Source organism: Acipenser ruthenus, chromosome 8, assembly GCF_902713425.1.
Source record: "Acipenser ruthenus chromosome 8, fAciRut3.2 maternal haplotype, whole genome shotgun sequence".
Lineage (NCBI taxonomy): Eukaryota > Metazoa > Chordata > Actinopteri > Acipenseriformes > Acipenseridae > Acipenser > Acipenser ruthenus.
The window spans coordinates 14,513,199-14,527,027 of record NC_081196.1 but is presented as its reverse complement, the minus strand read 5'-3'; the positions used below and the strand labels follow the sequence as shown (position 1 = coordinate 14,527,027).

Below are 13,829 nucleotides of genomic sequence, written 5' to 3'. Positions count from 1 at the left end.
TAGGTTACAATGATGAGGCAGTTCAATGGAAAAACAGTTGGTTGCAATACCCATAATGGATCACAGAATACAGCTGTGTACCAAGTACAGTATGAAGACACAATCTCAGTCTGCTGTCTCTATCATGTAAAACCTTTAAAAGACCCCTAAGTATGGCAGACATATTTGGTCAATGACAAGGTTGCCCCGTCAATATCATTTTTTTGTTTTTTAAAGTGCGCCATGGGTTCATTTTTATTGAATGATACCAGTAATCAAACTTGACCTACAGAATAACTGAATGCAGTTATATATTCAGCGAATGTAAAGACATCTCAAAAGCATTTGTTCTTCATCTTGAAACCACAAAGTCTCATGACCACAACATGCCAGCCATATTACTCCAGGTCACATCTGTAAATGTTCCATTTTGCCTGAGAAGTTTTCATAACGCTACAATATGAAGTCCGTACCTCAAACGGTTCATGAGATAGGAGATAGCAGCTCTGGATTTACTAACACATGGAATATGTGTGCCCTCTTAAATCAAGGTAAGATCTTTAAAGGACACTTTAAAGGATAAACAGGATCATTACCTGGTCATCTCCATAAAGAATCATGCATTCATCAAGGCCTGTGGAACTGCACAAACGAAACAACAACATCATATTTTTTTATATTGTTCATGTGTACATTAATGCTATGAATTTTGCAGAAAAGTTTTGTAGTTCCTCACCAGTAGTTTAACCTTAGAGGAACAGTCTCCAATCCACTGACTTGACAGTATGGCTCTAGAGAGGACAGCTCATATAGTTGGATTTCTCTGTCTCTGCATTTGAACACAATTTGATTAGTGTATAAATCATAACTTTTGTTCAAACACTATTTTGAATGAATTAATGAATACATAAATAAGTAAATACATCTATCATTACAAAGAGGTTTTCTGAAAAATAGTTAATTATCTACTGTAATCTCATTTATAAATATTGTATAATTAGCACTGGAGTGATGAAGAAAAGGGTGGAGGTGGTGGAAATCTTCTGTCCCACAATACTGTATATATGTATGTGTTTATATAAGGAGTTTGTTAATATAACTTATAGTTAGTTAAATAGGTAATGTGGGGGTTGTGGGTTCCATTGAGGAATGCAGGGCTGAGACACTTTTGTTAAGGCACTGGTAGGAATGAAGAAATGAATTAATTACGTGCAATGCACAGTATAAAAGTTGAAGATAATGAGTTTGTGTGAGGTCACCTACCAGACAAGTATGGGACATGCTAGCAGGGCAGTTTTTAGGGTTATATTTTAATTCATTTTGAAGCTAAGCACTTTTTTAAAGGTTTCTACAACATGTTTATTGTTAACACCGGATTAATTATTTAAATTAAGAAGTGATTTTTATTTGGAAACTTCCATCTCCTGTGACCATTTTTGAAAGACATTATATTAAAGTTGGAGTACTCTGTTTCACTGTCAAACATCTTATCAAAAAACTATACATACAATTTCAGTTTTTCCGATAGTGCCAGGGTCAACTTTTTCATCTGAGGTCTCTGGATTAAAAATTATTTCAGGAACCCTACAGATAAATATTATTGAGCACTTCCCAATGGCCCTGTGTGATGTGACTAAATTTGCCAAATAAATGTAATAGAGTTTAAAAATGTGTCTTTAAATTTATTTTCACTTCCAAAAAATGCTATTTTAAACATCTCTACTGTTATGAGTTTACATGTTTGCCCATTGTTTTTAATAAATAAGTCACATGTACTGAGGCTGTTTATCCACTTGAGTAACACCTGACATAGGTCACATAATCACACATACATTATAATAACAAGTCACAAGTAAAAGCATACCCTGTTCCCAGAATGAGCTTGTTGTATGGTGGCATGGTGGTAAAATCAGTTACCCACTTTGGTTTTCTGTTTGTTGGTCTGTCCTGCAGAAAAAGAAAATAAAAGCCTGAATATCTTTAATGAAAATGCATATCTGAAAGAGTACAACGTATTTCCAGTTCCAAATTACATAAACTAGAACTATGTATTCCAGTATTTGTAGCTATTACCTTATATATACAACTTCATAGCATCTACACTGGTTGCTAAATAAGCCTTATGATAATAAATATGCACATACATATAGGAACCAAGTGTTTACCTAACTCACTAACTGTACAAAAGTGTATCCATATTGGATCAATGTTGAAAACGAGTGTACCAGTATGACAATGACCTCTGTGACTTATTTATTTCGTGGGATATGGATGGTGCATAATGAATGGACATGCCTAGCGCTGTGTGGCTGCTGATAATTAACCCAACATCAGTATTAAAATCTGCAATTCAAATAAAACAATGTCATTAATGTTACTTGTAGTACACTGCCATTTCCTATGTAGGCCTCCCATTAAGGCTATTGAGAGAAGCATTTGAATTAGGACCTCTTTCCTTACTTCTGTTTCCTAGGGTCCTTCGATGACCTTATAAATGAGTTATTTAGTCAAAGACTCCCAGCCTGCCTTTAAACCATCTTACACTCTATTCCTGCTTTTTAACTAACCAGTTGCTACCCTATAATAAATGGGTCACTGAGGCCCTTTGAAAATCAATGGATTCAATATCCAGTCTGAACCTACATCGCACTGATGATGCAGTTGACCTCAGGAATAACAAGTAGGTGCTCTTATATTACTTCAGAATATTCTGTTTTAAAAACAAAGCACCTGTTTGCATGATGTGGATTTCTTTAGCACCCATGGGGCATCAGACCTTCACAAGAAATAAGCTTTAAAGAACGTAATTAACTTTAATGGACTATGATTTAAAAATGTAACCTTTGCATTGATATGTTTGTTTCCTGCCAATGAAGTGCCTTGCTGGATCTGACAGCATTCATGGCTGTGACAGAGCTGCACTGAAACTGGGATGAAGACAGTAAAGTATGTTATGGTGTACACCTGGAAACAGTGCTATCACTGTTGTAAGACATGATAGCTTTCTCCCATACTTCTTATAAAAACAGGAAATTAACCCTACGGCAGTGGTTCCCAAACTGGGATCTTGTGACCCTTGGGGGCAGCTATATGGTTTCAGGGGAGCACATACAGAAATATTTTCTCCCAAAAGACCCTGAAACATGACAAAGCAATGTTCCTCCAGGCTAGGCGATCATTTTGTTTACATGAATGCTGCTGTTAGGACCGTGGGGTGATTTAGAATGTAACACATACAATCTTGACAGCAGTTCTATGATACATTTAGAATTTCTATTTCAAATTTACTGTGTTACCATACAACAAAAGACAGTGCTTTTAGAAGAAGAACATTTCAATTTGTTTTGGATTCATTGGGTGGGAGTACTCAGTCAGTACTCCTAATTTCATGGGGGCCACTGCCCCAAGCAACCCTTGGAAAACAATGCTTCATACTCCTCCCCTGATAGGCAACCCTTTTGACGAGTTGTCATTGTTCACTGCTGTTGGCTGTATACTTACAAAGACAGTCTTGCTTCTCTTTAGCTTTAGCTGGGGACACCAGTAGTTGATGTTCCCGTCCTCTCTTACAGTTATAAATGTGTTGTCAGGTGTTGAGCGGATATTGAGAACAGGGTCCCCATGAGATATTTCTCTTATAGTCGCAGGAACTGCAAAGGTGATCTCTTTCTTCCGGGTGTCAGACTCTTCCTTCTCTGCATACTCCAACTGCATGTACGTGCAAAACTCATTCTGTTAGGGGACAGCAGTAGACATTTCAGTCATGACTAGCAATGTGAAGCAGCAAGCTATGAATCCAGGGTGTTTTAGAAGTCTGGAATCAAATCCAATTAGAAAATCATCGACAAATGTAAATGAAAAACCAAATCCATAAAGAAGCACAATATAGGGAACAGTTCAAGCAATGAAAAATTTAAACTAACATTAAGAAATTGTGTAATTAAATGTGTTAATACTGCCATCTTTCAGTATGCAATACAAAATGTATGTAAGTATGCTGTTTATGCAACAAAAAAACAAAAAAAATCAGTATTGTACTGAATGAAATTAGTGACAGATGTTTCTAAGTTTAATTTAAGTTTAGTGAATGACAACTGTAGAGAATCACATTTAAATTCAACACACATAATATGCAGTAATCGTTTTAATTCGCATCTTGTAGTCTTTTTTTCTGTAATTTAAAATAGAAAATTAGCTAAACTATAAACAAACATGTTTAAAATTAACAGAAAATATGTTTTAAATAAAATGTTAAACTACTAGAATTAGCTAAACACAAAAATCTTTTGATCTTTTAAATGGAATCTTACCCACTGAATTTTGCCCTTTGCAGAATAATCAATCTTCTTAAACAACTCTTCTACTTGCTCATCACACTAATAATCAAAAAAGAATATCACATGATGACATAATATTAACATAATATATACATTTTTCAACTGTGAAGGGCAATTTTATTTTGGAGGTTCCTCAGAATAATATTACAAGTGATAAAGTTACTTTATAAAATGCATATAAAAATAAGTGTGTCACAATAAATACCTTTCTTATGATTACATTCACAGCCCTTTCTCAGAGTCTATCTCCATTACCTTCTGTTCAGCATTCCTCTTTCCCACTGTAGCCATCATTCGTGACTTTTATTCTTTCTAATAAAGCAGTTGATATCCCATGCATTAAAAAGCTCTGGAACCGTGATTCCCAAATACAATACCAGCTGAGGAGTTTGAATGGTTGGTATGAGCAACGGCAGAGGTAGCAGTACAGGAGAAGTTTTTGTTCTGCTTTTGTTGTGTAAGCCAGTCAATCAGTGCTTTCAAAGTAATAGATATTGAATGGCTTAAATTCCAAGGTTATGGTCACAGTACTGGGCTGTCATTTGGTCTACCCCCTGCCTAAAGTCAGCTACTAGCCAAATATAAGAAGGCTTGATTAAAACCATTATCCGACCCAGTGCAGTATGCTGTAAAAATGTCAAATTTGAGTACAGGTTTATAGTTTGTCTGCTCTGGCAAATAACATTCCCATGACCTAAAGTTATATTTGTTGGCATTTTGCTACTGTTTCCAACACGTACAGTCCCACGTAGTCCTAAGCACTTCTTAATGATTCGCTTGAAGTGGACCTCATCCAAAGATCTCCTGCCATTCTTTTCAAATTCCTAAAGCACAGGGAGGCAAGCGGTGCACTCGTTAAAACTACTCCATTGAGATGAACAGTGAAAAAAAAGCATTGAAAAACGGGAGTGTACACTGATGGTTAATAGCACAGGGGATTCACATTGGTTGTTAAACTTAACAAGTAAGTACCTTTTCTTGTCTTGGTTTTATTTTAATTGAATTCCCAAATGGCCTGCAAACAGCTTAGATTACACATGAAATTAACATCCAAATGCAGCTTTGCACAAGCAATATTTACTATTTTTTAAAGTTAATTTTTGACACCAAATTATTTGTTTTAATTACTTATTTAAAAGAGAACAAGTTACCTCGGTGGATAACAGTAAATTAACTCTAATCAAACGTAGGATAGTAAAGGGGGGTTATAGCTTAAATTGTCTCTTTTTGTTATTTTTGTATATATCGCACATCTCTCACATGGCTAACTCATTTTTCCTTTTTTGAAACAAGAAATAAACAGTCTACATTATTATGGGGTTGCTGTAATTCAGAGTGTAGCAATACTAAGCAATACCTAGCCCAAGGCCTCTCTGTTCAGGCAGAGAATGATTATTCCATACTTCCATTGCCCTGCAGGGACGAGTCTCTTACTGGCCCAACTGTGCCTTTTCCCTTGATATAAGCAAAACATGAAAACATGTACCTCAAAAGCCGCCTTGAGTTTCTCAAGATTTCCAAGTGATACTCTTTCTTCAATCTGTTGAAAACAAAAATGTGTCATTAAAATTCTATTTTTACATGTGCACCTCAGTATTCTTTGAGCTCATCCAGTCGTTTGGATCTCAACTTCTTCTTATCTTATAACACCTACATGCATGCTGTTCAAGGAGGCAGACATTCAAATAAATCACAAGCACAATGAAAAAAAAAATCATGTTGACAGGGAATATTTTCTACAACTCAATGCCAGTTTTCATTTTGCAAAACAACCACACTCAAATCCAACACTTTGTGCAATCTTTAACTCACCAGCCAGTTAGTAAACTCTGAGCACTACAAGGCAAAGGTAAAAACCTGCATGAATACAAATGCAACTTTTTCTCCTTTCCTCCTTGACCAATAGCACATTTCTGCTAGTCACTATTGCAGAAATCCATATTAGGGGCTCAAATGAAGAACAGAAATCCCAGTATTCATTAGCAGCTTATGGTTATACAGTATTTTAAAATGGGCTAATTATATGTTCAGGAATACAATTTAGTAAGCAAGGGGTTTGAATGGGGTTAAAGGGCAAACAATAACCAACCCTGATCATTTTGCATCACTAGAAAATTAATGTTGCTGTAATACTGAAGTAACAGTCAAATTCTTCAGTGTTATCAAAATACCTTATTGAAATGTGTGTCAAAGGAGTTCTTCTAGAAAATGTAGTTCCCTTTCAAGTCGAAAATAACCATCAAGGTATGGGATATTGCCGTCAGGCAGTAGCGATTGGCTGAGCTTTTATAGCAAAGCTGCCGATAGGCCTCTGCGCGAGCTGCCACGTAAGCCCGCCCCCTTGGGAGCTTACTATACGCAGCGCGCAGAGACTCACTTCCTCTTTTGTCTTCAGCATTGGTAGCGGTAGGTTTTAGAGCCTGTAGCTGACTGTACTCAATAAGCTTAAAGCTTGAGAAGCTGGTTTTTGCCCCTTCTCCGAGTTTATTTCAGTTACACTCTTCGGAGTCGTTATTATTATTATTTAAGGATTTTATATATTGTGTATATTTTTATATATTTATATATTTCCTTTCACGCTTTGCTTGCATCGCGTTTCTCGTGGTCTCCCGTCTTTCCTTTATTAATTAATTTTGATTATTGTGTTGTGTTTTGGGTTGTATTAAAATATATATATTTCTGTGTGTATTTGTATATATTTGTGACGCACGTTGCGTTGGCCTTGGCCGCGCGCGTGTCTGCAGCCCCGGTCTTGCCTTGGCTAGACCGCGTGTGTGTGGAGCCTGCTCTGCTGTCTCCCACGTACTGCCTGCGGTAAAAAAAAAACAAAAAAAAAAAAAACCGCGTGGTAGTTGTACTGTGCCCACATATACTGTGTCCCAGTCACATAATCACCACCAGCAGTACTGCTGCAGCGAAAAAAAAAAAAAAAAAATCCCATTCACTACACAGAGGAAGACGACCACTAAGCCTCAATCCCCAGCACCAGCAGGTAAGTAGTGCACAGCATCAGACACTGTACCAGCACATAGCGTCTCCGCTCTGCGGGTCAGCTGACGCTTAGGCGTCTGTGCTAGCGTTCTACGCTCGGTACTCACGCTCCGGCGTGCTGCGCTTAGGCGCTTGGTGTCGGCACTTTGCCACTTGGTGCAGCGCTTCGGCGCTTGGTGCTAGCGCGTCTGCGCTTGGGGACTTCGGCGCATCGACGCTCGGTGCACGCACCTCGACGCTCGACGCTTCGACGCTCGGTGCACGCACCTCGACGCTCGGCGCTCGGCGCGTCGACGCCTCGACGCTCGGTGCACGCACCTCGACGCTCGACGCTTCGGCGCTCGACGCTCGGTGCACGCACCTCGACGCTCGACGCTCGGTGCACGCACCTCGACGCTCGACGCTCGGTGCACGCACCTCGACGCTCGGCACATCGACGCCTTGACGCTCGGTGCACGCACCTCGGCGCTTCGACGCTCGGTGCACGCACCTCGACGCTCGATGCTCGACGCTCGGTGCACGCACCTCGACGCTCGGTGCACGCACCTCGACGCTCGGCGCTTCGACGCCTTGACGCTCGGTGCACGCACTTCGGCGCTCGCTCGGTGCACGCACCTCGACGCTCGGCGCTTCGGCGCTCGACGCTTGGCGCATCGACGCCTTCACGATCAGGGCACGTCCACGCTTCGGCAACCATGTCCGGGTTCCACCGTTGCGTCACCTGCCAGGCAAAATTGCCAGCGAGCGATCCCCATGAGGACTGTGTGGCGTGTCTGGGGCCAGAGCACGCCGCATCCGCGTTGGCGGATAGGGCTTTTTGCCATCTTTGTGCTGGTTTCCAGACACGCACCCTCCGCCAAAGGGCGAAGAAAGCAGTGGGTGGGCGCTCTCCTTCCACTGGATCGTCCCACACCATTTCTGCCCCGCCGTCATCTACGGCGACGCCGCCAGGGCGGCTGCAGCTCTCCAGGAGCCCGTCCTCCCAGCTAACGGCGGGTCAGAGGTCCCCCACCAGACGCGCTCGGGAGCGCAGCCCCTCCCCTCGTAGGGTACGCCCCCGTCGGGAGTCTAGGTCGCACTCCAGATCGCCTCGACGGAGAGCACGCTCTCGTTCCCCTCGTCGGGACAGGCGATACAGAGACAGGTCGGGGGTGGCAGAGCTAACCTCCAAAATGTCTCAATTCATGGAGGTTATGATGGGGCAGCAGTCCATCCTCATGTCCTTAGCAAATGTGGTGCCTCCAGTCCCAGGACAACCGACTGGGCCCATTGCTAGTCAGCCAGTGGCCCCTCCACAACCTGCACCGGTCGTCGCTCCTCCAGTGCAGTCTCAAGGGGAGTGGGATATCGATGCGCTGTCTAGAGACGCATCTGACATCCTAGAGGGGGACAGTACAGAGGCTGAGGTAGCCTCCCAGCACTCTGAGGACGAGCTCCACGTGCTGGACACCAATGACCCTACGTGGTCTGTGGTGGACAGAGCAACCCGCCACTTGGGCGTCGAGTGGCCGATGGCGGAGCCGCCTCGGCGCTCCTTGTTTGAGTCGCCTTCAGCCCAGTCCAGTCAGTCCAGGATGCTTCCGGCATTCCCAGACTTTATTAAGGAGGTACAGTCCACCTGGGGGGCTCCGGCCTCTGCCCCGGCGACTTCTCACAAGGCCTCGGCCTTTAACATGCAAGGGGCAAGTGAGGCTGGGTTGGCGTCCTTCCCACCTGTGGACGCTGCGTTCGCCGCGTTGGTGAAGACGCCAACATTATCGGGGCTGACGAAAGATCCTGCATGCCCCAATAAGCAGTGCAGGACCACTGAGGTACACCTCAAGAAGGGGTACGCTGCGGCCACAGAGGCGGTCAAGCTCTCTAATGTGGCCAGCTTGCTGACGGTCTACCAAGCGGCATTAATCAAAGACCTGCCTGAGTGCCCTTCGGCGGCCCTCAGAAGCGAGTTGGGGACCGTCAGTCAACTGCTGGTGAAGCTGGCCCAGCTCAACGCGCGGGCTCAGGGCAGGAGCATCGCATCTCTGGTGGTGGCCAGAAGGCAGCTCTGGCTCTCGCAGGCGAGAGTGCAGGAACCTGATAAGGCCCCGTTGCTGGATGCCCCAATTACACCGGGACACACATTTGGTCCAGCGGTGGAGGAGATGCTGCAACGCTCCGCCAAGGCGCGGGAGGCGTCACAGCAGATGGCGAAAATGTGGCCAAAACCGTCGTTCCAGCCGAAGCGGCCTCAGGAACATCAGTGGCGCAGGGCACCACCACAGCACCAGCCACGGCCAGGGGGTACTAAGACCTCTCCCTCAAGCACAGCAGCGCGCGGTCAACCTCCTTTTTCAAGACCGCAGCGCGGAGGGTGGCGCCCTAGAGGTGGTGCCAAGCCACGCCCTCGGGGCTCTGGCCAGGCCCCTCGCGAACGAGCCCAGCCCAAACAGCCCTGAGAACACCAGGCAGCTGTTAACCCTCCCCTACACTGTCTCCCAGCTCCAGTTCTGGCAACAATGCACCAATGACATCTGGGTGCACAAAACTATATCCACCGGGTACACCCTTCAGTTCCAGTTAAAACCTCCCCCCTTTCGGGGGGTGGTCGTAACTGCAGTGAAGGACTCGGTTCAGTCCTCAGCTCTGAATGTGGAAATACAAGCATTGCTCAGCAAGCGTGCCATTCAACAAGTAGACCCTGCTCTGATCGACCAGGGGTTCTATTCCAAATACTTCCTGGTGCCCAAGAAGGACGGCGGGCTCCGTCCTATTTTAGATCTGCGAGTACTGAACAAATACCTGCGGGTGTTATCGTTCAGGATGCTTACGCACAGGCACATCATCCAGTCAGTCCGACACGGCGACTGGTTCACCACCGTGGACCTGACAGATGCGTACTTTCACGTTCCCATCTGCCCGGGTCACAGGAAGTATCTGCGTTTCGCATTCCAGAGCAGGGTATACGAGTTTTGTGTCCTTCCGTTCGGCCTGTCACTAGCTCCTCGAACCTTTTCGAAATGTATGGATGCCATTCTAGCTCCCTTGCGGGCTCAAGGTGTCCGACTGCTGAATTATCTGGACGACTGGCTCGTCTGCGCGCAGTCGAAGGAGCAGGTGGCACAGCACACAGTGATGGTTACAGACCATCTTCGGCGGCTAGGTCTGAAGATCAATTCAGAAAAGAGCCGCCTAGTGCCGAGCCAACAGACCGAATTCTTGGGTCTGCATCTGGACTCAGTGTCCATGGAAGCGACCCTGTCGACACAAAGAGTTGCCTCAATAGAGCGGTGTCTTTCCCTATTCAGGTTGAGACAAACAGTCAGCATGGAGCTGTGTCAGCGCATGCTGGGGTTGATGGCTGCCGCCTCACAAGCCCTTCCTTTGGGCTTACTACACCAGAGACCTCTGCAGGCCTGGTTCAATGCCTTCGCGTTGCATCCGCGGAGAGACAAACACCGCAGGCTAAGGGTATCCCAAGCCTGCTGGGAAGCGCTACGCTGGTGGAGAGTTCCGTCAAACCTCCGCCAAGGCGTACGCTTGGGTCCCATTTTCAGAAGGCAGGTCATCACGACCGACGCTTCCAACCACGGTTGGGGAGCAGTCTGGAACGGGACAGGGACCCGTGGAGTGTGGTCAGGACCCTGGAGGTCAGCCCACATCAACGCTCTGGAGCTCAGAGCGGTGGACCTCGCCCTCCGGCACTTCTTGCCAGTGCTTCTAGACAAGCACGTGTTAGTGCGGTCAGACAACACCACAGTAGTGGCGTATATCAATCGCCAGGGCGGATTGCGGTCCCCCAGTCTTCACCAGATGGTAACGCGGCTGTTGCTCTGGGCTCAACCGCGTTTAGCCTCTCTGCGTGCAGTTCATCTGCCGGGCAGAGTCAATTACGCAGCGGATCTCCTGTCCAGAGGAGGTCCTCTTGCGGGCGAATGGCGTCTCCACCCTCAAGTGGTGGAGCGCATTTGGGAATGGTTCGGCACAGCGCAGGTCGATCTCTTCGCTTCGCGAGAGACCACGCACTGTCCCCTATGGTTCTCGGTGAAGGACCTCGACAGCCCCCTGGGGGTGGATGCACTGGCTCACGAATGGCCGCCAGGGCTCCTGTATGCCTTTCCACCGATTCCGATGCTCCCCGCCTTCTTGGAGAAGGTCAGGGTAGAGCGAGCGACAGTGATTCTGATCGCTCCTCGGTGGCCTCGGAGAATATGGTTCCCGAGTCTAGTGCAGTTACTGCACGGTCGCCCGAGGGAACTCCCTTTGCGAGCGGACTTGTTGTCCCAAGCTCAAGGACAGCTTTGGCATCCGAACCCCAAACTCATGCAGTTGTGGGCTTGGCCCCTGAGCGGGAGCGCCTGTCAGCCTTAGGGCTTTCGACTGCAGTTATATCGACCATCCAGAGTGCGAGAGCGCCCTCTACTAGGTCGCAGTATGCGTATAAGTGGCAGCTGTTTCAGAGTTGGTGTCTGGCTGAGAGCCACGACCCAGTCTCCTGTCCTATGGCAGTAATATTGCAGTTTCTGCAGAAACTGCTGGATGAAGGGAAATCTCCTTCTACACTTAAAGTGTATTTAGCCGCCATTTCGGTTTGTCATGTACGCATTGACGGGTTATCACCTGGTTGCCATTTTTTGGCATCTCAGTTTCTGAAAGGCGCAAGACGCTTGCGGCCTCCAAGAACGACCAGTTTACCGTCGTGGAGCCTTGATGTGGTGCTAGAAGCCCTTACCAAGGCACCATTTGAGCCTCTCCACAGCGTGGATATGAAGCTCATATCTATTAAGACAGCTTTTTTGCTGGCTGTGGTATCAGCAAAACGCGTGAGCGAGTTACATGCACTTTCAGTGCATCCTTCTTGTACTCGTTTTGCAGGAGACGGTTCTAAGGTCTCCATGCGCCCTAATCCGGCCTTTTTACCAAAGGTTATATCCCCGTTCCACATGAACCAGTCAGTCGAGTTGATGGCGTTCCATCCTCCTCCTTTTTCTTCCCCAGAGGAAGAGCGGTTACACATGCTCTGCCCCGTGAGGGCATTGAGGTGTTATATGGACCGTACAAAGACTGTGAGGCAGACAGAACAGTTGTTCATATGCCATGGTTCTAGATCTTTGGGTCAGCCGCTGTCTAAACAGCGCCTTTCCCACTGGATAGTGGATGCTATTAAATTAGCGTATGAATCTGCAGGCCTTCCACCACCAGGGCAGTTGAAGGCGCATTCTACCAGGGGTATGGCGACATCCTGGGCCCTCTTTCGAGGGGTGCCGGTGTCTGATATTTGCGCGGCAGCCAGTTGGGCTACGCCGCATACTTTCATGAGGTTTTACAGGTTAAATGTACTGGATTCCTCTGCTCCACTGTTTGGAGCATCTGTTTTACACTCTACGACGCCTCAGGATGCGGACGTATAGAGTGGTTGATAGCATGGTGTTGACTGTTCCACCTTTAAGACAGGTGTCATTACGAGCATAGACGCTGAGGCGCAGCTCCGCATATGCCTAGATGTTCTGCCTACGCAGTTGCGTTATGACGTAAGTCTGTCCTACTGCCGAGAATCCTCCCTCGCGACGGCTTGGGTACACTGTTCCCATACCTTGATGGTTATTTTCGACTTGAAAGGGAACGATGGGTTGCGGATGCAACCCCGGTTCCCTGAAAGAGAAAATAACCATCAAGCCGCGTGGTCGCTTCAGAAGCCTTCACGGCCTGAAGAGCAAAAGAGGAAGTGAGTCTCTGCGCGCTGCGTATAGTAAGCTCCCAAGGGGGCGGGCTTACGTGGCAGCTCGCGCAGAGGCCTATCGGCAGCTTTGCTATAAAAGCTCAGCCAATCGCTACTGCCTGACGGCAATATCCCATACCTTGATGGTTATTTTCTCTTTCAGGGAACCGGGGTTGCATCCGCAACCCATCGTTTTGTGGTACCAGTGCACTTGTGATATTTGAGTCGACGATGACATATTATCATGATAAATGAATGAGTTAAAAATTAGCAACAAATAAGCACAATAAATGTCATCACGAGCACCAGACTAATGGGATTCTCACTTTGTTTTTACACAGTAATAACAGAGCCCTGCTAAATGTATTCAAAGTTTCAAGAAAATGCACCTAAGCTGATACCAATGACATCACTTGGATATCTTTGGCTCCCTAGCAACAAGAAGCCCTGGCAGCCCTTCAAACATGCATTAATAAATTACAAGGGATAAACATTAGTCATGCTTTGGCATGAAAATTAATTTGACTAATATTTATAGACTGCAGATGACATTTTTAATAACAAACTTCCTTCATGTTATGAAAAGATAATGCTTTTCTCTTCAGGTTACAAGTGGGAATTGAAGGCAAAGAACATTTCTTTCACAGACATCAAAACATAAGACATCGACTTAAAACATGTAAAAAATATCTGAAACACAACAACATCAAACTGAAAGAATCTGCTAACTTCATATGATGTAACACTGCTAGCTGGTATTCAGAACATCATAACAGCTGATTGCATATTATAATACTGCATTGACGTACTCTATTTAAAAAACATAC

The 13,829-nt window shown here is 45.7% G+C and overlaps 1 protein-coding gene across 1 annotated transcript in view; it reads right to left on the bottom strand.

Moving 5' to 3' along the window:
- Positions 1-13,829, bottom strand: part of LOC117407175 (WD repeat-containing protein 64-like) — a 34,604-nt gene that overhangs the window by 14,188 nt on the left and 6,587 nt on the right. Inside the window, exons 3-9 of the mRNA XM_059029568.1 lie at positions 5,803-5,856; positions 5,057-5,140; positions 4,290-4,355; positions 3,481-3,711; positions 1,844-1,926; positions 716-808; positions 576-621 (exon numbers count right to left, since the gene is read on the bottom strand). Of these exons, the coding sequence (XP_058885551.1) occupies positions 576-621; positions 716-808; positions 1,844-1,926; positions 3,481-3,711; positions 4,290-4,355; positions 5,057-5,140; positions 5,803-5,856 (657 nt within the window). The remainder of the gene's footprint in view (positions 1-575; positions 622-715; positions 809-1,843; positions 1,927-3,480; positions 3,712-4,289; positions 4,356-5,056; positions 5,141-5,802; positions 5,857-13,829) is intronic.